Source organism: Pistacia vera, unplaced genomic scaffold, assembly GCF_008641045.1.
Source record: "Pistacia vera cultivar Batoury unplaced genomic scaffold, PisVer_v2 Contig35, whole genome shotgun sequence".
Taxonomy (NCBI): Eukaryota; Viridiplantae; Streptophyta; class Magnoliopsida; order Sapindales; family Anacardiaceae; genus Pistacia; species Pistacia vera.
This window is the reverse complement of record NW_022196168.1, coordinates 1165922-1192840: the sequence shown is the minus strand read 5'-3', so window position 1 is coordinate 1192840 and position 26919 is coordinate 1165922. Positions and strand designations below refer to the sequence as shown.

The following is a 26919-nucleotide window of genomic DNA, read 5'->3' as shown; positions in this document are numbered from 1 at the left end:
AGGATATATTCTTATCTTAAGAGGAGGAGAATATAACTTATAAAAGACTTCCAAGCTTTCAGAAACTGCCTGGAATTCACATCAACTAATCGACGAACTTGACTGTTCCCTTCTTCATCTATTGAAGATTCATGTAAAGAACTTTACAAGAAACTTCTAAATTTCTAAATCAAGGTTTATAATTAATGTGACATTATATATCCTTTATTATATACATTTTGATCTTCATCTTCATCCTCACAGAAATATTTATTGAACATGGAGAATCATGATGATGTTGTTGTTGTTGCAGAAGATGACGAAGAAGAAGATGAAGACTATAACTTAACGAAGTCATTTGAAAGCAGCCCAGAAAGATTTTCTTCCACTTCTGAAACTGTTTTCTCTTTTCCAAGTCCATCTTATTCTTCTTCTTCTTATGCCACTCCCACCTTCAAAACCAGTAAGTTTCTTTTTTTCTTTTGCTCCATTTCTTTGCTTTATTATTATTATTTTTTAATTTTTATCTTCTGAAAGTTCTTATTAAATTGGCATACAATTTCATCCTAAATATTTTTTAAAGTATACAAATCTTATAATATAATATATTATATATATTTTTTAAATTGTTTTTTATTTTATTTTTTATTATTATTCTTCTCTTTTGTATGATATAGTACTTTTTCTTTACAAAGAAGTTTAGATTAACCCTATTCTCCATAACTGCAGGTAAAGAAGAAAAGAAGATGATCGAGGTGAAAAAAATTGATAGGAAAAACACTAATTTTGCATACAGCTTCTGTGATCATGGTAATTTCTTCCTAATCTCACAACGTTATTAGTCTGATAACATTATCGACACAAATAATTTATACATACTAGAAATTAACTTATAAATCAAGATGTTATAACTAATTATAACACTAATATAAGGAAAATAAAAATAAAAATTTACTATTGGTCTAATAACATTATCGATCTGTAACACGGCAATATGTATTATGAATGTGACGTTGCATGTTAATAATTAAATATTTTTGTGAAATTTCAGTGAAAATGGGGGTGAAGTTTTCAGAGACAGTGAAGGGGAAGTTGAGTTTGGGGGCAAGAATTATTCAACAAGGAGGGAGGGAAAATATTTTCAAGCAAGTGTTTGGATTGGGAGAAAACGAAGAATTATTGAAGGCTTCACAATGTTATTTATCAACAACTTCTGGTCCTATTGCTGGATTGTTATTTATTTCTACTGAGAAAGTTGCATTTTGCAGTGAAAGATCCATTACTTTCTCTTCCTCTGATGGCCAATTCATTAGATCTCCATACAAGGTAATTTCATTTCTAATCAAGATTTAATTCAATATTAGAGACGATTCTTAGTTTCGGATGGATTATAATGAATCGAGCGACGATTCATTATAATCCATATCAGGATCATTCAGACTTTGTCAAAAAAGTTTTCATTTTAGATAATGCAATTGTGTTGATCTATATGAAATGTTTTTTACAGGTTATGATACCCATAAGGAAGATAAAGAATGTTCATGAAAGTGAGAACTTGAACAAGCCAGAGAAGAAATACATAGAAATTGTGACAGTGGATGACTTTGAGTTTTGGTTTATGGGTTTCTTGCGCTATGAAAAAGCTTTCCGAAATCTTCAGAAGGCCATTGCCAAGGCCAATCAAATGTAATTATTTTATATTTTCCAGTCCAAATTAGCTTTCAGATTACCCAATTTTTTAGATTTTGTACAACAATTAAAACTATAGTGCTTACTTTGTGTTACAAATGTATCTAGAAAGTCTTTAAGCAAAATGGGTTATGGATAAATTTATTTCATATTTTTTTTGTGTTAAATGTCTTATTATTAACTTAAACACATGTTAACAACACATTTAAATTAAAGCTTGTGTTTTATATCAAACTTCATGCATTTGCAGAACATAATTAATGGTGTTTTATTCGTTTCTATTGCTAATTTGATTATAATAAAACTTTATGCATTCTCAAGTCATAATTAACAGAGTTTAATTTATTCATTTTTAGTGTAAGGTAAATTAAACTCAAGAAACAAAGTTCAATGAGCAAGGAGGAATTTCCAAGGAGCATTACTGAAAAAACTTTTATTGAAAGGATCTTCAACTTCAAGCCTCCTTGAACATGACTTTGAATGGAACATCACTCAAAGCCAGGCGGCGTATCCTGCCATCAATATAAATGCCGATGTCTCTGCATAGAACTTTGCAGAAATCACACACTGAAGGGCAGAACACAAGCTTGTAGTCGTTATCATACTTCTCAATCTTAAACCAGTTGCTCGTTGTTTTGCGACCAGGATTTCCTTCGATTCCGCCAGATGTCACGAACCACTGTCCCAATGAGTCATCATGGCTGTCAAGCTTCCACACAGTGGATTGGACACAGATTGTTGCGGCGGAGAACTTGATGTTCATATCAGTGGATACGCGGACAACACCTTTTGTGAGGTTCACAGGTGAAACTGTTAATGGCAGGCCATCTTTTACCTCAAGTTGCTCCTGAACAACGTCAAGAGGACAGGTTTCATTCCCGGTGCTGGCAAGAGTAAGACCACCACCTCTCCCACGGACAACTGGCAAGATGTAATATTGGGTGCCTGTGCAGAGCTTCTGGCCAGCGATGTCAAGCACTGGATCAGGTGTAGCACCGGCTGCCACAGGCAATGACCTAGTCACAAAGGCAAAGATAAGGAAAGAACTGAGTACTCCTAATGTAGATTTCATTGTTATCACTGCTGCTTTTACGTGAAAATGAATTAGAAGAGCTCGTATTTATAGAGCTCGTGACAAGATGATCTCTATTAAAACGTTGAGGAGTTGTGGAAGACACGTAAAGCTGGCTTGAATTGACTAACCTGCCAAGCCATCAGTTCAGATAAGCAAGGATTTTCTCATGCACTGAATTGATCCAATGCTAATCAAGCTATCGATATATAAAATATCAAGTATTCTCTAAAGGAAAATGCAAAAAATGCATTTAGCACATTATATTCATTTTCTAAAAATATATGTATAAGCAATCTGTCTGAGCTAATCTGACATATTGCTAAGTGAAATTGCAGCCTAACTTGGAAGATCTACCATCATAATTTAATATCATAAGTTTTAAACTAAAAACCTAACTTAATTATGAAGTCAAAGATTTAACATAGAATCGAAAGTCAAAACACCCTAATCCTTCAGCAATACTCATTTCCTAATCTAGATGATAAGGGCAGAATTGAAAATGTCTTGGTCAATATTTTGGCCATTTAGTTCACATGGCATGGTTGAAAGCAATATGATAATGTCAGAATTTGGTTGAGTTAACAAGGGATCTGTATATATTTATTCATTCTTTACAATATCTTCAGTTCAAGTCCCAAAGGCATTCAATTGCAATGCCTCTCACAACTTCAACAAATTTATTTTCCTTTTTGTTTGCTAGTTATATGTGTTGTCATACACTGGTTAATTTTGTGATCACCTTATCTAAAACATATATGAAAAGGAACGGAAAACTAACTATACTTTTGATTATTGATTAGGATTATAGGCAACATCTTTGGTTTCATGCACATTAAAAATTCCTTGAAATGATCTTTTTTTCCCGGCCTAGTTTGAAAACTGCAGGCATCAGGAATGCTTATTCTGTACAAGGTGCATACGCTTAGATGGTCAAATCAGCCAGCTAGAAGTTTTGTTACTGACCACAAAGGGCATAATGAATAATAAGACTTGGTTAGGTATGCAATAACTCAAAGGAGTTAAAGCCAGAGGAACACACTACAAGATGTGCATTGTAGTAGCTGGAGTTAGGGTCGTGCCAGAAGTTAATATAGCTTATCAGATCATGTGCAACCATTACAACCATCAAATAATAAAACAAAAAGATATGTATACCTGCTCGTGTTATAAGTCCTAATAACAAGCTTGCCATATGCTTCAAACCTGGTAACTCTATGCCGTGTTTCTGCATGAAGAATTAAATATCAGAGTTAAAGCATTTCCAAATTGGCTGCTTTTTATTCACTAAATTAAATGCAAAGGAATGGTATTAATACAGTTGTCAATCAAACAATCAGAGCCATACTATTCAGCTACCATTACCCCATAATGAGCACATTCTGTATCATAGTTCATAATTTTGAGTTGATTACATAGTTTTAGATTGATCTCAATAAACAGAAGTACAGAATACCAAAAATAAAAACACAGTTTTTAGAAACCAACTACCCTTACATATAAACACAATCACTTAAATATATGGCAAACATAATGCTGTATAAAATGAGAAAAAGTATAAAAAATTCACCTAACACGTGCACATGTAGGAGCTTTTTGGCGCCAATAACTGACTGAACCCTGAAGTGCTAATTTGAATAATATAAAAGGAATGACAAGAATAAACTGTTTGGTGTGTTTATTATCACAATAAGAAAGATTGTAATAAAGGAAGTGTAACACTTCCTCATTTTGAAACAGAAATTGGAAAAACAAAAAAACCAGAGATGAATGAATTATTTCCTACCTTAGGTTCTCGATGGCCATAATGTCTTCCAAAAATGATTCACCCTCAACATAATTGTCCACTTTCATTCCAAAACGAAAAATTGGCCATCCAACTTTGTTTGCTCATTGATCCCTTCTAGAACCAAGAAAATTTCTGTTCCGGCGTGGTGCATCACATAGTCAGCCTTGAATTCGTGAGTAACACCATTCACCTCAACCCAACTACACCCAGATTTTTTCTTTACTTTTTGATTTTGCATAAACGTCCTCATCTTTAATGCATCTTCCTGCCTATTTGCAGCAAAATAAATATTCCATAATAGTATATAAACCCCATCATCATCTGGTTCTAATTCAATTAACATTTTTGCAGCCATTTCAGCTAAATTCAAGTTCCCATGGACCAAACAAGCCCTAAGTAATGATCTCCAAATAACAGCATCCGGGTTGATTGGCATCTGTTCAATAAAATCTTTAGCTTCTTCTAAAAGCCCAGCTCGGCCAAGAAGATCCACCATGCAACCATAATGCTCAATCTTGGGTTGCAAACCATAGAATTTGTTCATCCTATTGAACAATCTCTGACCCTCAACAAGTAACCCTGCATGACTACAAGCTGATAGAACTGATAAGAATGTAACCTCATGCGGTTTCATCTTCAATTCTATCATGTCACCAAAAACCTCTAGAGCATTCTTTCCTTTACCATGAAATGCATATCCTGATATCAAAGTAGTCCATGAAAACACATCCTTCTCCCGTATCTCACTAATAACCTTCAATGCCATATCAAGACATCCACTCTTTGCATACATATCCATCAAAGCATTATTCACAGTAACACCAAAACCAAGATTACTTTTACTAACATAACCATGAATGCATTTACCAAGATCAAGAGCTCCAATGTCAGCACAACCCGACAATACAGCCACAATAGTAATCACCGTACAACACTCTCCTCCTGCTTTCATTTCCCTAAAAAGTTCCAATGCCTCAACTATTTCCCTCCCTCGAACATAAGCCGTTATCATTGCATTCCAAGAAACCGAATTTCTCTGAGGCATTTCATCGAACACCAGGCGAGAAGATTCCAAATCATTGACCATTGCAAACCCATTAAGCAAACTATTCCATGAAGCAATATCTTTACATTCCATACATTTAAAAACTTTCTCAGTCGATTCAATATCTTTATTCTTGCTATACATATCAATCAACGCATTACCCACAATTGGGTCAAACCCTAATGAAAACTGGACAATTATCCCATGAACTATCCTACCACAAGCCAAATCTTTTATACATTTACAAGCTGATAAAGCAGCAACAACAGAGTAGCTATCAGGTTCTATATTTCTACAAATTAAACGAGAAAATACCCACAAAGCTTTTCTGGGTTCTCGAACTTGCACGTGAAGATTAATGAGACATGTCCATGAAACTATATCTGGGTTTTGAATTTGACTGAAGAGTGCGTTGGGTTCCTGTGAGGTTCCCAATTTGGCGTAAGAGTTAAGTAATTTGCACGCAAAAGGTTGGTGATGGTGGAGAATTCCAAGTGTTACTGCTTGAGCGTGGATTTGTTTCAGGAATTCAAGAGTATTACATTGGCGTAATAGAATTTGTAAGTGTTTGTAGTTCATAACTTGGGCTAATAGAATTTGTTTGAAACATTCATAGAGAATTTGGATGACGATACCTCATTGTTTAAGCAATGTCTAGTAATTAAACTCTATTACAGAATCCAACTCAACACCCTTCGAGATTTTGACAAGAGTTGCTTGATGGAGAACATGATGCGATAAAAGTCGAAACCTGAGTTCGATTTGGAGAAGAGTTGCTTTTCAATAAACACTATGTATGAGAATACTGAGGGTAGACATACATGGCAATCCAACATGTGACAAACGAGGCAAACGCAACTGCTCAATGTTATTTCAAGCTTGAATAATCCTTGAATTTATTGCTTGAAGATGTTGAGATTCCTCCATCGTCTTCCAAAGTCAGCTTTCCTTCTCTAAATTCAACTGCTGGGCGTTGCCTCGTTGGGCTTTACTTGAGTGAGTTCATCCTTTTTATAAGTTCGCCCATATTATTTCCTAATTGGGCTAGGCTAAAACTTATATTTCAAATCCAATTTCCGGCAAAATTCAAGGTCCAAGTGATAGCTTAAAGAAAAAGAGTTTATTGAAGACGAGCTTATTAGAGTAGTTTGTTTGGCTAATAAAAAGTAAAAGAGCTTTCTGATATTAATTTACGAAAAGGGATTTTAATATACATGGATCAAGAGAAATTTAAAAGATTCAGCAGGGTTATTTTTGAAATTTCAATATTTTTGATAAGCTCAAAAGGAGTTTATATTTGAGCTTCTCCCATAAGCTGTAAACTAGCTTTTTTATAACAGTATAAGCACTTTTGAAAGGCAACCATACAACCTAAAGAAAATTTGAAAGTGCTTAAAGAATAAAAATAAATAAATAAAGTTATTTTGTCTAGTAAAGAAGCCCAACCAAACAGGCTCTCAGCATAGGTGAAACAAACAAATTTTTATTGGTCAAATTTTTTTCTCTATATTTCCTTTTTGGCATGTGTAGAGAGTCAGGTTTAATAGAAAATTAGGTGGATTTTAGATAACTGTATGAACTCTTAACAAATTTCTGGTCAGCGGACAGTGAATATATCTTATTATTTAAGGTAATCCTCACTATATCAGAGGAAATTTAACTCCCAGGCCATCTCAAGTTTCCATTTAACAAAATGGCCATCAAAATCTTTTTGATTTTTTTTGGGTTAAAAAATATGATGTGGCACACTTAAATGTAATTAAAGCAGCAAAAGGGATTATGGTGAAAAGATTTAAACATTTGTGGGTTAAAGTATAATAAAGAGAAGTTGATTTAAAATTTGAAAGGCAAAACACATTTCTCTCAGTTTCTCTTTCTCACAACAGGATTCAAACACCTTTCTTTCTCTCGTTTTTTCTTCCAATTTTCTGCAATTTCTTAATTTCTTTGCTCTTTGCATTTTTGTCATTCCTTGCCATTCCCGATTAAGTTATAATGGCTGAGATCCTTAAAGAAACAGAAAAAAACTCATCTACTCCCCAAATTGTAGGCACCACTGGGTCTACCAAAAATGGAGAAGAAGAAGTTGTGGTGGAGTAACTTCCAATGACTGAAGTTGCTCCACCACGAGAGGAGACGACGTCGACGAAAGACATTCTATTGGCAGAACAAGGGAGGGCAAGAGTTGAAATTGAAACTGAAGAGGAGGATGCCGACGCAAATTCCAAGCATCGGACATGATCGCTTAAGCGATCTAAAATCACTTAAGCGACCAAGAGTAAAAGCAAAGGATCGCTTAAGCGATCTGGTATATGACAGAAGATCGCTTAAGTGATCTGGTATAAGCGATTTTAGATCGCTTAAGCGATCGTGCATCTGGGCAGAAGTTGATTCTGCTTCGGACATGATCGCTTAAGCGATTATAAATCGCTTAAAGCAACCAACGTTAAAAGCAAATGATCGCTTAAGCAATCATGCGTCTAGGCACTTATTTATTGTCTTGTACATGATCGCTTAAGCAATCGTAGATTGCTTAAGCGACCAATAATAAAAGCGGAGAATCGCTTAAGCGATACACTTAATCGCTTAAGCAATTGTGCATCTAGGCATAAGTTTATTTTGCCTTGGACACGATCGCTTAAGCTAAACTTAAGCGATTTGTAATTGCTTAAGCGACCAAGGTTAAAAGCAAATGATCGCTTAAGCGATAGAATAAATTGCTTAAGCGATCGTGCGTCTGGGCATTTATTGATTCTGTCTTGTTCGTGATCGCTTAAACGATCTATGATCGCTTAAGCGACCAAGTGTAAAAGCATAGAATCGCTTAAGAAATTCTAAGCGACCAAGAGTAAAAGCAAATGATCGCTTAAGCGATTTGGTATATGACAGAAGATTGCTTAAGCGATTTGGTATAAGCGATTTTAGATCGCTTAAGCGATCGTGCATCTGGGCAGAAGTTGATTCTGCTTCGGACATGATCGCTTAAGCGATTATAAATCACTTAAAGCAAACAACGTTAAAAGCAAAGGATCGCTTAAGCGATCATACGTCTAGGCACTTACTTATTGTCTTGTTCATGATCACTTAAGCGATTGTAGATCGCTTAAGTGACCAATAATAAAAGCGAAGAATCGCTTAAGCGATACACTTAATCGCTTAAGCAATTGTGCATCTAGGCAGAAGTTTATTCTACCTCGGACATGATCGCTTAAGCGATTTGTAATCGCTTAAGCGACCAAGGTTAAAAGCAAAGGATCGCTTAAGCGATAGAATAAATTGCTTAAGCGATCGTGCGTCTGGGCACTTATTGATTCTGTCTTGTTCGTGATCGCTTAAGCGATCTATGATCGCTTAAGCGACCAAGTGTAAAAGTATAGAATCGCTTAACAAATTCCAAGCGACCAAGAGTAAAAGTAAAGGATCGCTTAAGCGATCTGGTATATGACAGAAGATCACTTAAGCGATCTGGTATAAGCAATTTTAGATCGCTTAAGCGGTCGCGCATCTAGGCAGAAGTTGATTCTACTTCGGACATGATTGCTTAAGCGATTATAAATCGTTTAAAGCAACCAACTTTAAAATCAAAGGATCGCTTAAGCGATCATGCGTCTAGGCACTTATTTATTGTCTTGTTCATGATCGCTTAAGCGATACACTTAATCGCTTAAGCAATTGTGCATCTAGGCAGAAGTTTATTCTGTCTCGGACATGATCGCTTAAGCGATTTAAAATCGCTTAAGCGACCAAGGTTAAAAGCAAATGATCGCTTAAGCGATAGAATAAATCGCTTAAGCGATCGTGCATCTGGGCACTTATTGATTCTGTCTTGTTCGTGATCGCTATGATCGCTTAAGCGACCAAGTGTAAAAGCATAGAATCGCTTAAGCGATAACATAAATACAACCAGATCTCTTAAGCGACTAAGTCTAAATACACAGGATCGCTTAAGCGAGAAATGAAATCTCTTAAGCGATCCAGTGTATTTAGATTATTTTTATTGCATTTCACTAGATTGGTTAAGCGATTAACGCTATCTTAGACATATAAGGTGTACGATTCATTCAGTGGACCATGACCGTTATTATATTTTAATTAAATTAGTTCTTTTACGGCTATATTAAACATATATGGTGTAGAATGTTTACGTCTATATTAAACATATCAGGTGTACGATTCGTTCAGTGGACCATGACCGTTATTATATTTTAATTAAATTAGTTCTTTTACGGCTATATTAAACATATATGGTGTAGAATGTTTACGTCTATATTAAACATATCAGGTGTACGATTCGTTCAGTGGACCATGACCGTTATTATATTTTAATTAAATTAGTTCTTTTACGGCTATATTAAACATATATGGTGTAGAATGTTTACGTCTATATTAAACATATCAGGTGTACGATTCGTTCAGTGGACCATGACCGTTATTATATTTTAATTAAATTAGTTCTTTTACGGCTATATTAAACATATATGGTGTAGAATGTTTACGTCTATATTAAACATATCAGGTGTACGATTCGTTCAGTGGACCATGACCGTTATTATATTTTAATTAAATTAGTTCTTTTACGGCTATATTAAACATATATGGTGTAGAATGTTTACGTCTATATTAAACATATCAGGTGTACGATTCGTTCAGTGGACCATGACCGTTATTATATTTTAATTAAATTAGTTCTTTTACGGCTATATTAAACATATATGATGTAGAATGTTTACGTCTATATTAAACATATCAGGTGTACGATTTGTTCAATAGACCATGACCGTTATTATATTTTAATTAAATTAGTTCTTTTACGGCTATATTAAACACATATGATGTAGAATATTTACGTCTATATTAAACATATCAGGTGTACGATTCGTTCAGTGGACCATGACCGTTATTATATTTTACTTAAATTAGTTCTTTTACGGCTATATTAAACATATATGGTGTAGAATGTTTACATCTATATTAAACATATCAGGTGTACGATTCATTCAGTAGATCATGACCGATATTATATTTTAATTAAATTAGTTCTTTTACGACTATATTAAACATATATGGTGTATAATGTTTATGTCTATATTAAATATATCAGGTGTACTATTTATTTAGTGGACCATGACTGATATTATATTTTAATTAAATTAATTCTTTTACGGCTATATTAAACATATATGGTATAAAATGTTTACATCTATATTAAATATATCAGGTATACGAGAGTCTCTACTATTCTTCGCTCCTGCAATTTCAACGTGGAAGAGATTAAAAATAAATTGCATTCAATAAACTTTCACAGAAAAAGACAACAGAGTTTGAATTATCAACTGTCATTGAGAGGTTAATAAATGTCATCAATATTACAGTGAAGTACTATATTGATCAAACCACTAGCCAATGTCTGTAGTTTGATCAATTGATCGATAATATTATTGAATTGAATTCTCTTTTGGCTTTTGGAGAGTGAAAATATTGAGAGTTTGGTTTGGAATCATGTATGGATAAATCTTCGGTTATGCCACTATTACAAAGGGGTGAAAGAGATAATGGAGCTATTTTGAAGCATCTTGAAATAGTAGGTTTAAAATGAAATTAATACATGCCAGAGGAGTGACCTAGAAAATGATCGGTATATTAAGTTGATGACGTCATCATCGGGTGAGAATGATGATGTCAGGGATGCGGAAAAGGTAGCGGCTTTAATTGAAATGTTTTAATTTTACTGGGTCCTACGGAGCCACTGAAGAAATGGAGGTGATTTAGTGCTGTAAAGTGTAAATAAAACAAATTTTTGTAAAGGGTCTCTAGAATCTTTCCTCTTAAAATTTGTATTAAAAAAAAAAAAAAAAAAATTTTCTATCATTATATATAAAATATATATTGTAATAAGACATAACTTCAAACCTGTATTATACGAGGTAAAATGTTTAATGGGTAATTGTGAAACATATTGGGTGTGTTTGGTCATTATTTTGGATAAAATTTTGGAAATAATATTGGATAATTGAGTAGGGTTATGATTACGGGAATAGAATTTACAGAATATGTGTTTGGTCGAGTATTTTGACCTTGATATTTGTGATTAATATTTGATTGATATATTTTTTTATAAATAATTTATTAATATAATATTTTGTTGCATTTTGTTAAAATAAGATATTATTATATATATAACTTATCAATTTACATTTTATTGGTAATTTTGTCACCCGTAAATATTAAAAAATAAAAACTCATATTAATTTCAAGTACTAATCCAACTGTTTAAAAACATCATATTAATACATATATATGATAAAAATACTAATTATTAATCTTTATGATCATTCTTTAATAATTTAAATACATTTTTAATAAAGTTGAACTAAATTAGTATAGATAGTGATTGCGTATTGATAATAGAGGGGTCCTATAATGCAATATTAAGTTTTAAGATTATGTAGATTCATTTGATATTAAACTTTCTCGGGTTTCTTTTCTTCTAACAAAATAAATATTATGAAAATTATACAATTTCAAGGTCACAAACTTAGAGAAAATTTTAGTAAAGCATCTGGGTTCTTCCCTCTTTAAAAGCTGTCAGAAAAAATTGCAGGATAAGATTTTAAAGATTCTATTGTCTAAATAATGAAACAAACGCTATCTCCAAAAGAAATATGGATAAAAATATCCTGTCAAATGCACCCATTATTATATAATTATAGAAAGTTTTATTAGTTGAACATAAAATATGTTCCGACCACCCACAGATAAGAATCTTGGCGTTCCCCACCCCTCCGCGCGAAGGGCACATATTCTATTTCTATGTAAAGTAAAGCTAAAATATAGGAAAAGAAGGTAAAATATAAATTTAACCTATCTGAGAGAAAAGATGCATGAACCGCAGATGATAGTTTCCAAAACGAAGGGTAAGAAAGTGTTATTTCACAAAAGATAGGACCTATAAACTTTTCCGACATGTGATAAACAGGGAGGAAGGCATTGTTCCATTTCACCTGCTGTTGGCAGAAACCAACAATAAACTCGTGGTAAAAGAGTTTGGACTTCTCCCTTTCACACTGTGGTCTTTCACGGGTTCAAATATTATTTTGTCCTGAAAGCTCAAACATAAACTCTTTTTGCACTTATTAAAAATGTTAAAATTTCAAAAATAACTTTGGATCTATTATATTAAAACCTTTTTTAATAAATTAATTTTAGAAAGCTCTTTTATATTTTCCTAGCCAAACAACTAACAAATTTGTTATAAAAGCTCAACTCGAATAAGATTTTCTTCCATAAGTTTTTTTTTTTTTTCTCCTTAAGTTCTCTCTCTACTATTCTTCGTTCCTGCAATTTCAACGTGGAAGAGATTAAAAGTAAATTGCATTGAATAAACCTCCTTAGAAAAAGACAATAGAGTTTGAATTATTAAATGTCATCGAGAGGCTTAATAAATGTCATTGAAAAACAACAACAGGTGGGGGATCGATAGAAGGAGAAGCGGATAGATACATTAAAAAGCGAGGGATTGATGGGCCAATGAGATAAAAGGAGCAGTGCATACAATAGAAAACATTAATGCAGTGATGAGGATAAGAAAGGGTTAATGATGATGTCATCAGTCGGTTGGTTCAACCGGTTAATCAGATATTTGATTATTTTATCGGGTTTACTGGGATCATGTTTTAGTTATAACTGTTTAAAGTTCAAAGATTAAGAATATATAAAAGTTATTATATAATATAATATAAATTAGTATTTTAATAAAGAGATAAATTCTGTAAGACAGGATAAAAAATTATAATTTATTATGATATAAAATATATTTTTATTTATAATTGATCGACCAAAATTTTAGTACATGCACAATTGCAATAAATCAATAACTCTTTCACGCGTTCCCATTATTTTGTCCTGAAAAATTGCAGTAAATCAATAACTCTTTCACGGATTCCCATTATTTGTCCTTAACCTGAAAGATGAATTGATAGTTTCGATCACGCGTCTTCGGCTCTGAGCGGAGAGGTGACTGTATAAACTATATACACCGTTCAAAATGCTACGTGGTGGCAAGTGGCTATTTTCATAATTAATTTTTTTGCAGAAAGTTGTGCGCACGCTTCTCTTCTTGTTTCCTGTTCTAAAACACTTCCATATGATTCTTGTTTTCTATTCCACGTGAAGTGTAGCATATTTTATCTTTCATACCCACAGCACTTGAAAATTTGCAATAGTCAATTTTGAGGGCAGGAGGAATCATTAAAAACAAAAAAGATTTGATAATTGTTTTACACCGTCGAACAAATATTCACAGATCTCTTTTTTTTTTTTGTCCTGAAAGATAAATGGACTGTTTCGATAACGCGACTTTGGCTTTGGCCGATGACCATATACAATAAATTTCACGTGGTGGCCATGTGATATTTTCATAATTTTTTTTTGGTAGGACATTGTTGGCTCTTCTTGTTTCCGAATCTTAATCGCTCCCAAATATTGCAAAACATTACATTGAAGTACCATATTGATCAAACCACTAGCCAATGTCGTATTATTAAAAGGAATGTTATATAATATAAAAGTTCTCATTTGGCTTTTCGAGAGTGAAAATACTGAGAGTTTGGTTTGGTTGTGGCCGGAATCATGTATGGATCAAATCAATGCTCCGTTCTGGAGTGAAAAAGATAAAGAAGCTATTTTGAAAGCATCTTGAAATAGGTGGTTTAAAAGGAAATTAATACTTGTCAAAGGAGTGATCATTATCTTAACTTGATGCCATCATCCATATGATGGGAAAGGTAGGGGTTCTCATTTAATCTAGTAGAAAATTAGGTGGATTTTAGATCTATACAAATGTTACGGACAATGACACTTTACACCGAATTCTTATATAATGTGTCCACTGAATTAGATAAGTCATGTATCATATTAACAAATATTCTACAAATGAATGGTCGTTCATCAAATATGGATGATCATCCATTGTTATTGGACAACCGTTTATTTGAAATAGACTTTCGTCTATATTATATAAGATGAAATGCTCACACAATGTCCAACTGCGAGGCCATACTTTTACTTAAAATCAATTTTTTTTTCTTTTATTTCATCTAAAAATTTTATACTTTAAAGATGAAATATTTCATCTTAAATTAAACAATGGATAAACATCCATCTAAAAGGGATGCTTGCCCACTGAATGTAAAACTTTTTAAAATTTTTTGAACGTTCGTTCATAGTAAATAGACACCCGTCTATATAGGTTCATAGTAAATAGACACCCGTCTATATAGGATGAATGGACGCCCATTTTTTTTCTTTTAAAATTTTTTGGATGAGTATCCATAATAAATAGACACCCGTCCATATAATATGAATGAGAGTTCATTAAATATGGGGAAACGTCTATAAATATTGGACGATTATTCATTCATAAAAGACTCTAATGTGTCACATCTGACTAATTACCATGTCCTTTGATATAACAATTTAGTATAAAATTTTGATGTTGGTAGCATTATATATATATATATATACAGCATTGCTAGTCTTACAAAGTAGCCTACAAAGGAGGCATACAAAGTTAACCTCCACCCTTCATTTTCATCATTTCTCTCTCTCTCTCTTTCTCTTTTTTCGTTTTTTCTTTGTTTTTTCCTTCACTTTGTAAGCTTCTTTGTAGACTTCTTTGTAAGGATAGATTTATTGATATATATATATATATATATATATGAACTCTTAATAAAATTTCTGGTCAGTTGGACGTTGAATATATTATATAATATTTATAGTCCACCGATTTTCTATTAAATTTGACTGTCTACACATGTCAAAAAGGAAATATAGAGAAAAAATATTAACCAATAAAATATACTCTGGAATTTGTTTGTTTCACCCATGCTAGGGCCTAGGAGCCTAATTGGTTGGATTTCTTTACTGGACAAAATAGTTTTTTTTTTTTTTTAATCTTAAAGGTACTTTAGAATTTTTTTAGGTTGTTTTGTTGCATTTTAAAAGTGCTTATACAGTTATAAAAAAACTGTTTTGTGACTTCTAAGAGATGCTCAAACAAAAACTCTTTTTGCCCTTACTAAAAATGTCGAAATTTCAAAAATAACTTTGGATCTATTATATTAAAACTTAAAAAAAAAAAAAATTTTAGAAAGCTCTTTTTATATTTTCCTAGAAAAACAACTAAGAGCATCTCCAAATAACTTTTTATATGACCTAAACTCTTTATCCATAAAAACAAGAGTCCAACTAACTCTTTATCTTTAAAATATAAATTAAAGAATGACTTTAACTCTTTACATTTAGAGAGTCAAATTTCATTCTCTATTCTAATTTTAATTAATAAACTACAAGTTTCTATGCATTTTATTTATTAAGTCTCTTTCTAAAAAATAAAGAGTATCTTCATTAAATTTAAAGAGTCTATTGAATTTGAATACAAATTGTGTTCTTTATATTTAAAAATTAATAAAGATGCTCTTTATTTATATAAAAGATACTCTTCAAAATAAAGAACATTATTAGAGATGCTGTAACAAACTTTTTTATAAAAGCTCTACTCTAATAAGTTTTTCTTTTAGAAGTTTTTTTTTTTTTTTTTTTTTTCCTTAAGTTATACTTGAAGAAGGCATATCAAACCGACATTGAAATTTGCAAAAATTGGATTTTTTTTTTTTTTAAATATAAGAGATAATATTACATTTATAACATAATCTTACAAATTTTTTATTACAACCTCAACGTGGTAACTCATAATTAATCAACTCATAAATGAGTCTTATTTATTTGTTATGAGCCTTGATTGTCAAATTATGAACTAACAAATTATAAGCTATCTGAATATAAGTTTGAGCCTAGCCTTACTAGGAAATATATATCATTCAAGGTTATTGGCTAAAAATTGCACTAAATAAAAAACTCTTTCACGGATTCTCATTATTTTGTCCTGAAAGTGAATTTTTGGATGGAAGCTGTTGGCTCCTAGATGTTTTTGCTCGCTCTTCTCTTCTTGTCTCTAATCTCAAACACACCCAAATGTTGCAAAATATTACATTGAAGTACCATATTGCTAAAACCACTAGCCAATAACTTTAGAGTATACTACACCAACAACCCTCTTTCACAAACCTGAGGTGACAACTTGCAATTAATTAGTAGGACTCATATAAGATCCGTTATGAATTGATCAATTGCGAGTTGTCACGTCAGAGTTGTGAGAGAAAGTTTATGAGAAAAAGTTGTTGGTGTAATATTACTCATAACTTCAATATATTAAGTTGATGATGTTATATTGGGTGAGAAATCATTCATGTGACGGGAAAGGTCGGGTTTCTAATTGAAATGTTTTTATTTTACTGGGTCCTATGAGACAAAGAAATGGAGGGGATTTAGTAAAACACACTAAATAATTAAGATTAGATGGGAGATTACTATTCACAAAAAGATGCATGAACGTCGGTTGATAGTTTCCCAAACCTAGGGTAAGAAAGTGTTATTTCACAAAAAGATAGGGCCTATATATTTTTTTCCAACATGTTGCTGTTGGCAAAACCACAATAAACATGTGATAAAAGAGTTTTAGACTTATTGCTATACACATTTATTATTAGATAACGCGTCAATGGCCGATCAATATATTTCATGGTCAAAACGATATTAATTTCTCTTTCACAATGTCGTCATTTTCAATTTTCATTGTTGGATTGGTAGCATTACTTAGGCCAAACGATTTGCGCATACCCAAGGTTTATCATAACGATAAGTTGATACCCAAAAGATTTTGAATCAATAAACAAGTACCTTCCGTCATGTGCTGTTAGTAATTTATGTTAGTTAACAGTAAAAAGACTAAAATGCCCTTGAAAGTTTGATATTTTAGTTTTTTATAATTTTAAAAAACCCGATAGGTTTGCTAGTTTAACTAAACACCCCCATATATAAAAAGTTTGTTAAATAACAAAAACACCCCCACACCTGTAGTGCCAGATTTCGGTCGCCACCACCGCAGGAATCTGGCCAGAAATTGCGTTACGACACAGACCCCGTCGGATCTGTGTCTTAACGCTTCGATCTGGCCTTTTCCCGTCAGATCTGTGGCTGATCTGGCCGGAAAAGGCCAGATCTGGCCGTCGACGCGACAGATGGAGTTTTGCGGCACGACGGCTAGATCTAGTCGTAGATCTGGCCTTTTCTGGCCAGATCCGTGGCAGATCTGGCCAAAAAAGGCCAGAACTGCCCGTCGAGGCCGCAAAACTCCATCTGCTGCCTTGACGGCCAGATCCGTGACGGATCTGGTCGGAAAAGGCCAGATCGACACGTTACGACATAGATCTGATGAGTCTGTGTCGTAACGCAATTTTTTAGCAGTGGTGTTCGGAATCTGGCACTGTGGGTGGTGGGAGTGTTTTTGTTATTTAACAAATATTTTATATATGGGGTGTTTAGTTAAATTAGCAAACCTAAGAGGTTTTTTAGAAATTTTTAAATTTATAAAAATCTAAAATATCAAATTTTTAAAGGTATTTTAGTCTTTTTACTATGAACAAATAGAAATTATTAATAGTACATGATAAAAGATATCTGTTTATTGTTTCAAAACCTTTTGAATATCAACTTTTCGTTTCGACAAACTTTGGGTATACGTAAGCGGTTCGGCCATTACTTATTTACAAAAGAGTACGGTCAATGTGAACACATCAAAATAGCCTGTCAGAAGATGATCTGAGAGCCTGAACACATTTATTATTAGATAACGAGTCAATGGCCGATCAATATATTTCATGGTCAAAACGATATTATTTTCTCTTTCACAATGTTGTCATTTTCAATTTTTCGTTGTTGGATTGGTAGCATTACTTATTTACAAAAGAATACGGTCAATGTGAACACATTAAAATAGGCTGTCAGAAGATGATCTGAGAGCCTGAACAGATTAAAATAGGCTGTCAGAAGATGATCTGAGAGCCTGGTAAATATGGAACAAGTTATTCACCAAACAGAATATGATCGAACGCTTTCTATAAATAGGGTCCATTTGAGCCTTTGATTAGCACAAGTTTGTCATCTATCTTACTTCATTTACATTTCCACGAACTCATCAATGGCTTTGCAAACTCCTGTATCAGCATTGAACTCCTCGAAATGCTTTCCACCATCTTCCGCAAATCCTCCCTCTAAAATATTTGTTCATGATTTTTTTGCTTATCCTAGCAACATTATTAAGCATTCTGCAAACTCACTACAAGCATCAAGGAGGCTGCAGCCATGTTTAGCATCTAAAAACAACCAAGAAGCTTATCGTCCAATAGCAAACTTTGCCCCAACCATTTGGAAAGACCCCAACATCTTCACTTCTGAAATACCTCATTCGGTATAATTAATTTATATTAGTTTCCTTTCCATGCCATATTAATCTTCATGTTTTAGCAAATTGATTGGTCCTCGTTAAGTTAAATAATTAGCTATATCTAATTAATTTCGTATTCTTCAGTAATTTTTTGAGATATGAATATCCTATTCTCTATGTTTTACTAAATTCTAACGTATAAATTTATGTTGTTTTGGTTTTAGGAAATTGAATCAAATGATAAACTCGCTGAAGAGCTAAAGCAACAGGTGAAAGAAATGTTAATGGCTTCAACGAGTGATCCAGTGGAGAAAGTTTGTTTGATTGACTCTATATGTCGTCTTGGTGTGTCATATCACTTTGAGACGGAAATTGAAGAACAACTAACTCAAATTTTTGAAGCACAACCTAACCTTGCGGATGATAATGATTATGATCTCTACACTATTGCTCTTTTATTTCGAGTTTTTAGACAATATGGTTTCAAGATTTCTTGCGGTAAGTACCTCTTAATTTGTATCAACGCATGAACATCGTATATATGTGAATTATAGAAATATATCTTAGCTGATAAAAACTGATTAACAAACTACAATTGATTGCTAATCAGCCGTGCTCAACAAGTTGAAGAATAGTGATGGTATCTTCAAGGAAAGTTTAACCAACGATGTAAGAGGCATGCTGAGTTTATATGAAACGACACATTTGAGACTACATGGGGAAGAAATTCTTGAGGAGGCCCTTGATTTCACAACCTCTCATCTCAAGTCCTTGGCCGAAAAATCAAGTCCTCATTTAGAAAAACATATAATGAATGCCCTTGATTTGCCCTTGCACCAAGGTATTCCAAGATTGGAAGCACGCCAGTACATCTCTTTCTATGAAGAAGACCATGAATTTAGAAATGAAACTCTACTCATGTTTGCAAAGTTAGATTTCAATAGGGTACAATTGCTACACCAACAAGAGATGAAATATCTTACAAGGTAAATAATATATCTATCACTTTAGTTATTTTTGCTCTGAAGAAGTTCTGAACATGATGAATCAACTTTTCTGCAATCTTATTGCAGATGGTGGAAGGATTGTGACTTGGCATCAAAATATCCTTACTCAAGAGACAGAATTGTCGAGTTCTACATGTTGTCGATAGCAGATTATTTTGAGCCTTGTTTCTCGATTGCCCGGATGATAAATACTAAAATTATAACGATTCTTACAGTTATAGATGATACATATGACGCATATGGTACAGCTGAAGAGCTCCAAAGTTTCACAGATGCCCTAGAAAGGTTTTTATTAGTATATTATTAGTCTTAACAAATCTAATCTTACACATTTTATAGGAGCTTATTGTCATCCACATATCTAATTTGTAATTAAAATCTTTGATAATTTTAGGTGGGATTCTAGTGCGCTAGTTGATTTGCCAGAATATATGCAAGCTCTTTATAGCGCTATCTTGAATCTTTACGATGAATTGGACAAAGAAATGAGCAAAGAAGGAAGATCTTATAGTGTCTCATTTACGAAGGATAAAGTAATCAACATTCTTTCTCTATTACTTTTGTCTTAGATACATGTTTAGATTGTCTCTACTCAATAGTTGCATTAGTTGGTGTTTATCTATTTGTTTATTTTGTTAATAAACAGCTGAAGGAGATTGCCAGGGCCTATCTGCTCGAGGCCCAGTGTTTCCGTGAAGGAATTGTCCCATCATTCGAAGAACGTTTGGAAAATGCAACAGTCACTGCTGGTTGTTTTTACGAAACGGCCGCATTATTTGTGGGAATGGGAGAAATTGCAGGGATTGACGAATTTGAATGGCTACAAAACTATCCGAAAATCGTTAGAGCTGCATATTCAATTATCCGTCTCAGGGGTGACATGGTATCTCACAAGGTAGATAGAACTACTACTAATGTGAAGCTCATGTATTTCTATCTTATAATGTTTAATTAATTTACGGTTTTGTATTATCATTAATTAGTTTGAGCAAGAGAGAGGACATGTTGCCTCTACTATGGAATGCTATATGAAGCAATATGGAGCCTCGAGAGAAGAAGCAATTAAGGAGTTTAACACAATGATTTCAAATGCATGGAAGGATATAAACGAGGAATGCATGAAGCCAACAGTTGTCTCCATGCAAATTTTACGTAGAGTAGTGAATATTGCACGCTTGATGAATGTCTTCTACAAGAACAAAGATGGGATCTCATTTCCAGAGTGTTTGAAAGATTACATCACCAAACTCTTCATTGAACCAATCCCTATCTAATGGATTTGTTTTTACATATCCAGGATATGTTTCTTTCAAGTTGATGGAGCGCTTAAAATTAAATAAAATGTTCTATAAGGGCTGCTTCAAAATAAATTTAGTAGTTATCCAAGATGAAATTTTTATTATGTAATCTGTATTAGTGTCTCAGCTCAATCGAGCAGTATTTGATATTTAATAAATCAAGTAGTTTTTATGATCGATGAACGATGGCTATGATTTCCAGCTAAAGTAAATTCAAGAACCATCATAAAATGTTTATTCGCAACACAGTATCCAAGGCATTTCCCCATGGCTAGGATCGTTTTTAGCTTATCAGCCTTTGATCCAAGGCATGATTGAAGGTTGCCACAGAATTGAACTAAGTTTTTGGGCTCTCACACGTGAGATTAAACAGAAATTGGTAGGTTGAGTGCAATAATTTTATATGGGCAGAATATGTATATATAGGTTGATCTTAAAGACCAAAGTTTGCTTAATTATGACTTTTGATATTAACAGTTATTCTGTGAAATTCTGACAATATGAATTCCTGAAAATTCTATCTATGCTATGGGTTTGCAATTGAAGCTCAATTCCAGATATTTTTAAGTATTGGAATTTTTATGAATTTTTGAAATCTGTTCTGTGATCCTGGAATTTTAGCCCCTATTTTTCACTCTTTTGAATTATTTTTCTGTTGTCCTATTTGGATTAAAAAACCGAATATGTGTTTGTTAACGTATTGAGATCATTATTCTGAAGATTAATCCGAATCAAATAAGATTTTTTCTATTAAAAATGAAAAGAGGGGGAGACTTGTTTTCTATTATTCAATTCAATTCAATTCAAAATCATTTTTCCAACCCTATTCAACTAAAAACAATTACCTTTCACTCATTCCAATATGAAAATTAATCCACCCAAGACCACCACAACTTGCCGCGAGTTAGATTTGACTGGTCGTGCACCGATCTGGATATTTCTGGCTAGATCCATAGTCGATCTAGCCGAAAAGGCCAGATCCAATCGATTGTGCACCGTTCTGACTATTTTCGGCTATCGGCCGATGGTGGTGGCTGGTGGTCGGCAGTGACTTGGGTGGGTGGGGGTTTTTTTGTTAATTTTTAAACTTTTATTGTGGGGGCGTTTAACTAAATTAACAAATATAGGGAGTTAAAACTAATCTAAATGTTTTCCAAAAATGTACCAAATAACTTTTCAGCATTTTATTCAACTCTAATATAATTTTAAGATATTATACCAAACACATTCTCAGAATCCTATCTCACTCGATTTAATCCAACTCAACTTAAAATACTTTTTCAAAATATCATTTTTCAAATAATCTACCAAACAGACCCTTATGTTTTCTACCGAGTATGCATTCTTAGGAACTAATTTGATACACCTATACTCATCCAAAATTAGTAATTTTAAATTCTGGTGATTTCATCATGTGTCTTGATTAATTCTGGGAAGTTTTATGAATTTTCAATTAAAGGTTAATCTCATATGAATTTTCCAAGACAATGATATCAATTTTGAAATCAATTTGGCAGTTTTGAAAAAAGATTAGAAGAAAATCACGATTGAAATAGTTTTTAATTCTGAAATGACTTGAAAATATTACTGGATTAATGTATATCTGTTTAAAATGCTCCATCGAAAATTATAACTTGATTGGGTGTATGGAGTTGTTATGAAAATTTCGAGAGTGATCAACATTTTGTTTTGAGGATAGTTGTAGTTAGAAAAATGCTAACTTTACTCACTCCTCTTACTCACTTCTCTTACTCACCTTTGCTAAAATGACATATGGTATCCGTACTATGCTTTATATTTACAAAAGTGAGTATGGGGAGTGAGTAAGAGTAGCATTACTCTTGTAGTTAAAAGTAAGTTAAGTTCAAGCATTTGTATTGAGATGTTTGATGATATTAATATTGATGTGTTACCACAGGGAGACCTCTGTATGAAGAAATTATTGGATTTTGTATACCAAAAGACAAGCCGGGAGCATCGTTAGAGGACCATGAACCTTCTTCGGCTTAATGGTTGAACATCAAAAGTTGTGAGTGGCAAAAACTAAGATTTTCCTTCAAATTCAAGCTTGCATGTTTAAATTGAAATGATCATTGCAATGGGTTTGAAAGTTTGTGTTGAATTAATGTGTTGAGTTTTTTCACTTATGGAATTTACATGCAAGGAGTGTCATTGTTTTCAAAAGGATTGCATGTGTTAGACAAGCTTGCCATATGCTTCAAACCTGGTAACTCTATGCCGTGTTTCTGCATGAAGAATTAAATTTCAGAGATAAAACATTTCCAAATTGGCTGCTCTTTATTCACTAAATTAAGTGCAAAGGAGATTTACCTCGAGATAAATCATGTCAAAAGGAACTATTTATCTTTGCAATGAGTTTTACAGACTGCTTGAAGAAACCTGAACAAACTATATTATAAATTCATGGAGGCTGTAGTCTTGTTCCCTTGCTTTAAAACCTGAAATGGTATTAATACAGTTGTCAATCAAACAATCAAAGCCATACTATTCAGCTACCATTACCCCAGGCAAAAGTTAACCCTTTAATAATGAGCACATTCTGTATCATAGTTCATAATTTTGAGTTGATTACATAGTTTTAGATTGATCTCAATAACAAAGTACAGATATCCAAAAATAAAAACACGTTTTTAGAAACTAACTACCCTTACATATAACACAATCACTTAAATATATGGCAAACTAATGCGTATAAATGAGAAAAAGTACAAAAAATCACCTAATACGTGCACATGTAGGACGTTTGGCGCCAATACTGACTGAACCCTGAAGTGCTATTTTGAATAATATAAAGGAATGACAAGAATAAACTGTTTGGTGTGTTTATTATCATAATAAGAAAGATTGTGATAAAGGATCTAACACTTCCTCATTTCAAAACAGAAATTGGAAAACAAAAAAAACCAGAGATGAGCGAATTATTCCTACCTTAGGTTCTCGATGCCATAATGTCTTCCAAAAATGATTCACTCTCAGCATAATTGTCACTTGCATTCCAAAACGAAAAATTGGCCATCCAACTTTGTTGCTCATTGATCCCTTCTAGAACCAAGAAAATTTCTGTTCCAGCGTGGTGCATCACATAGTCAGCCTTGATTCGTGAGTAACACCATTCACCTCAACCCAACTACACCCAGATTTTTTCGTTACTTTTATGATTTCGCATAAACGTCCTCATCTTTAATGCATCTTCCTGCCTATTTGCAGCAAAATAATATTCCATAATATATAAACCCCACTCATCTGGTTCTAATTCAATTAACATTTTTGCAGCCATTTCAGCTAAATTCAAGTTCCCATGGCACCAACAGCCCTAAGTAATGATCTCCAAATAACAGCATCCGGTTGATTGCATCTGTTCAATAAAATCTTTAGCTTCTTCTAAAAGCCCAGCTCGGCCGAAGATCACCATGCAACCATAATGCTCAATCTTGGGTTGCAAACCATAGAATTTGTTCATCCTATTGAACAATCTCTGACCCTCAACAAGTAACCCTGCATGACACAAGCTGATAGAACCCACAAGAATGTAACCTCATTCGGTTTGATCTTCAATTCTATCATGTCACCAAAAACCTCTAGAGCTTCTTTCCTTTACCATGAAATGCATATCCTGATATCAAAGTTTCCATGAAAACACATCCTTCTCCCGTATCTCACTAATACCTTCAATGCCTATCAAGACATCCACTCTTTGCATACAATCCATCAAAGCATTATTCACAGTAAACCAAAACCAAGATTCTTTTACTAACATAACCATGAATGCATTTACCAAGATCAAGAGCTCCAATGTCAGCACAACCCACATACAGCCACAATAGTAATCACCGTACAACACTCTCCTCCTGCTTTCATTTCCCTAAAAAGTTCCAATGCCTCAACTATTTCCTCCCTCGAACATAAGACCGTTATCATTGCATTCCAAGAAACCGAATTTCTCTGAGGCATTTCATCGAACACCAGGCGAGAAGATTCCAAATCATTGACCATTGCAAACCCATTAAGCAAACTATTCCATGAAGCAATATCTTTACATTCCATACATTTAAAAACTTTCTCAGTCGATTCAATATCTTTATTCTTGCTATACATATCAATCAACGCATTACCCACAATTGGGTCAAACGCTAATGAAAACCGGACAATTATCCCATGAACTATCCTAGCACAAGCCAAATCTTTTATACATTTACAAGCTGATAAAGCAGCAACAACAGAGTAGCTATCAGGTTCTATATTTCTACAAATTAAACGAGAAAATACCCACAAAGCTTTTCTGGGTTCTCGAACTTGCACGTGAAGATTAATGAGACATGTCCATGAAACTATATCTGGGTTTTGAATTTGACTAAAGAGTGTGTTGGGTTCCTGTGAGGTTCCCAATTTGGCGTACGAGTTAAGTAATTTGCACGCAAAAGGTTGGTGATGGTGGAGAATTCCAAGTGTTACTGCTTGAGCGTGGATTTGTTTCAGGAATTCAAGAGTATTACATTGGCGTAATAGAATTTGTAAGCGTTTGTAGTTCATAACTTGGGCTAATAGAATTTGTTTGAAACATTCATAGAGAATTTAGATGACGATACCTCATTGTTTAAGCAACGTCTAGTAATTAAACTCTATTACAGAATCCAACTCAACACCCTTCGAGATTTTGACAAGAGTTGCTTGATGGAGAACATGGTGCGATAAAAGTTGAAACCTGAGTTCGATTTGGAGAAGAGTTGCTTTTCAATGAACACTATGTATGAGAATACTGAGGGTAGAAATACATGGCAATCCAACATGTGATAAACGAGGCAAATGCAATTGCTCAATGTTATTTCAAGCTTGAATAATCCTTGAAAAAGAGTTTTGAATTTATCGCTTGAAGACGTTGAGATTCTTCCATCATCTTCCAAAGTCAGCTTTCCCTCTCTAAATTCAACTTCTGGGCTTTGCCTTGTTGGGCTTTACTTAATTGAGTTCATCCTTTTTATAAGTTCACCCATATTATTTCCTAATTGGGCTAGCCTCAAACTCATATTTCAAATCCAATTTCCGGCAAATTTCTAGGTCCAAGTGATACGGCTTCTTCAAGTATAGCTTAAATAAAAGAAGTTTATAGAAGACGAGCTTTTAGAGTAGTGTTTTTATGAAAATTTTGTTAGTTGTTTGGCTAAGAAAAGTCAAAGAGCTTTCTGAAATAAATTTATGAAAAGGGGTTTTAATATACATAGATCAAGAGAAATTTAAAAGATTGAACAGGGTTATTTTTGAAATTTCAACATTTTTGATAAGCTCAAAAAGAGTTTTATGTTTAAGCTTCTCCCATAAGCTGTAAACTAGCTTTTTTATAACATTATAAGCACTTTTGAAAGGCAACCAAACAACCTAAAGAAAATTTGAAAGTGATTAAAGAATAAAAATAAATAAATAAAGCTATTTTGTCTAGTAAAGAAGCCCAACCAAACAGGCCCTCAGCATAGGTGAAACAAACAAATTTTTATTGGTCAAATTTTGTTCTCTATATTTCCTTTTTGGCATGTGTAGAGAGTCAGGTTTAATAGAAATTAGGTGGATTTTAGATAACTGTGTGAACTCTTAACAAATTTCTGGTCAGTGAACAGTGAATATATCTTATTAGTTAGGGGACGTTTGGATCATATAATTTTTTTTATCTTAATAATAAGATTAC

The 26919-nt window shown here is 33.3% G+C and overlaps 5 protein-coding genes across 5 annotated transcripts; 2 read left to right on the top strand and 3 right to left on the bottom strand.

Moving 5' to 3' along the window:
• Window positions 1–42: 42 nt before the first annotated feature.
• LOC116139323 (putative GEM-like protein 8) lies at window positions 43–2067 on the top strand. Its single transcript, XM_031425002.1, has 6 exons — window positions 43–174; window positions 293–442; window positions 709–789; window positions 1031–1305; window positions 1487–1665; window positions 2025–2067. The coding sequence occupies exons 3-6, from the start codon at window positions 726–728 to the stop codon at window positions 2032–2034; spliced, it is 528 nt and encodes a 175-aa protein (XP_031280862.1). The 5' UTR covers window positions 43–174; window positions 293–442; window positions 709–725; the 3' UTR covers window positions 2035–2067.
• A 22-nt stretch (window positions 2068–2089) lies between these two features.
• Window positions 2090–2741, bottom strand: LOC116139322 (kunitz trypsin inhibitor 5-like). The gene has a single exon (XM_031425001.1). The coding sequence runs from the start codon at window positions 2738–2740 to the stop codon at window positions 2123–2125; it is 618 nt and encodes a 205-aa protein (XP_031280861.1). The 5' UTR covers window position 2741; the 3' UTR covers window positions 2090–2122.
• A 1785-nt stretch (window positions 2742–4526) lies between these two features.
• LOC116139321 (pentatricopeptide repeat-containing protein At2g29760, chloroplastic-like) lies at window positions 4527–6281 on the bottom strand. Its single transcript, XM_031425000.1, has one exon. The coding sequence runs from the start codon at window positions 6151–6153 to the stop codon at window positions 4591–4593; it is 1563 nt and encodes a 520-aa protein (XP_031280860.1). The 5' UTR covers window positions 6154–6281; the 3' UTR covers window positions 4527–4590.
• A 12389-nt stretch (window positions 6282–18670) lies between these two features.
• On the top strand, window positions 18671–21197 carry LOC116139296 (probable terpene synthase 6). The gene is made up of 7 exons (XM_031424974.1): window positions 18671–18940; window positions 19141–19414; window positions 19527–19902; window positions 19990–20208; window positions 20318–20456; window positions 20570–20818; window positions 20907–21197. The coding sequence occupies exons 1-7, from the start codon at window positions 18671–18673 to the stop codon at window positions 21195–21197; spliced, it is 1818 nt and encodes a 605-aa protein (XP_031280834.1).
• A 3358-nt stretch (window positions 21198–24555) lies between these two features.
• Window positions 24556–25772, bottom strand: LOC116139295 (pentatricopeptide repeat-containing protein At4g14820-like). The gene is made up of 2 exons (XM_031424973.1): window positions 25052–25772; window positions 24556–24737 (listed from the first exon to the last, which is right to left on the bottom strand). Exons 1-2 carry the CDS (start codon window positions 25770–25772, stop codon window positions 24556–24558), a joined length of 903 nt encoding a protein of 300 aa, XP_031280833.1.
• Window positions 25773–26919: the final 1147 nt, after the last annotated feature.